Below are 1,656 nucleotides of genomic sequence, written 5' to 3' on the forward strand. Positions count from 1 at the left end.
AACCTAGAAGAGGAACTAATCAGCTACAAAACAAGCCTAGAAACAGTTCAATCGGTTTATTAGAGTTGTCTCTATCGTGTACACAAACTCAGAAAATACTGTTTTGAGAAAATCGCGTTTAAAGTTTGCGGAATACAAAAGTATCATTTATAGCAGTCACAGGCTAATCTGCGATACCAGATCCATATAATAATCCTTCAGCTTCTTCATAGAACACGTCCTGGACCGTTAATTCCATTATATGCGCTGTTTGTTCTACGAGCTTCTTTTAAGCTGCTTAAGCTGCGGCGCCGCTGCCTCTCAAATGGCCAGCGTCGCCTCTTCGTCGTATGAGTGGGCAAAATTTTGAGTTTGCAACACAATTCTAATATCTAACATATTTATCATCTTCAATATGCTACTATATCCTTCATTGAAGACACATGCAGCAATAAAAGAAGCAATTTCGACAATTTTCATGCCTGCATTCAATGCTCGACGTATGATTTTCAAGCTGTAACTCGAAAAATACTTTAAATTTCGGTCTAAAAGGAGGAAGGTCCTTAGGATCGGTTTTTGGCACCCTCTGAAATTAAACCAAAAATATCAAAAACGTTATATTTTTGTAAGATCTATTGAAATAAAGTGATTTTAGTCTACGAACATATTTTGATACCTGTTTATACTATAATTCTAATTAAACCTATTTTTGCCTATTAACGCTCTTATGTCACCTACATATCTCTTTACATTTGTGTATGCGCGCGCGCGCGCTCGAAACTACAATTTACGCTCGAAAACACTATTTATGTAGATTTTAGCAATATACGTTTCTTTAAAATCATACTGCTCTTTACAAGTTTCTTCAGGGTCTCCAGTACCTGTTCACATTCTCATTTGAAGGTAAACTTGCAGTAATTCGAATGTCTTTACCGGAACTAATATATAACATAATATAGCATAAAGAGCAGTATGATTAAAAAAAAAACATATTGCCAAATATCAACACAAATAGTGTTTTCGCAGTATTGAGCGCGCGCGTATACACACACATGCGCGCACGCACACACACATACACAAACACACACACGCATACGTACACACACAAATGTAAGGATATGATATGTAGTTGACATAAGAGCGTTTGTGATAAAAATGAGATTAATTAGAATTATAGTATAAGCAGGCACCAAAATGTCTGTTTAGAATAAAATTACTTTATTTCAATAGTTCTTACAAAAATATTATGTTCCTAATATTTTTTGATCAATTTCAGAGGGTGCCAAAAACTGGCCTTAGGGACCCTCCTCCTTTTAAGGGTATATTCTAAAATAGAACTACTATCGATTAAGACAACTTTTGAAAATTCGATTTTTTGAGCCCTATAAATCAGGTTCCCCTCTTAAATTGTAAGATAGTAATATTACATGGAGGTTAATAAACCTGCCATTAATCTTCTGATAACATGAAAATATTCGTCCGTATTCATTCATCATTAGTTCATCTACTTTATTTAACAACTCGAAGCTTTACGTGGTTGTTTAAAAAAAGACACCGATTCCATTATTCACCCCGACCTAGTCTAGCTCTATATTAGTTCTGGTACGGTATGAGTCAAATACCAATGTGTGTGTGTGTGTGTGTGTGTGTGTGTGTGTGTGTGTGTGTGTGTGTGTG

The 1,656-nt window shown here is 35.4% G+C and overlaps 1 protein-coding gene across 5 annotated transcripts in view; it reads right to left on the reverse strand.

Annotated features, from left to right (window-relative positions):
- LOC116852486 overlaps positions 1–1,656 on the reverse strand; it is a 45,186-nt gene that overhangs the window by 20,302 nt on the left and 23,228 nt on the right. The window contains exon 3 of one of the 5 annotated variants that reach the window (XM_032832924.1): positions 42–493. The exons of 3 other annotated variants lie outside the window; for them this stretch is intronic. In XM_032832924.1, the coding sequence (XP_032688815.1) occupies positions 489–493 (5 nt within the window). In that variant the 3' untranslated portion in view covers positions 42–488. Of the gene's footprint in view, positions 1–41; positions 566–1,656 lie in introns of those variants that run through there. One more of the 5 variants, XM_032832923.1, reaches the window with a different exon arrangement.

This window comes from Odontomachus brunneus, unplaced genomic scaffold (genome assembly GCF_010583005.1).
Source record: "Odontomachus brunneus isolate Ranch 3 - 2012 unplaced genomic scaffold, Obru_v1 Obru_scaffold_229, whole genome shotgun sequence".
Classification (NCBI taxonomy): Eukaryota; Metazoa; Arthropoda; class Insecta; order Hymenoptera; family Formicidae; genus Odontomachus; species Odontomachus brunneus.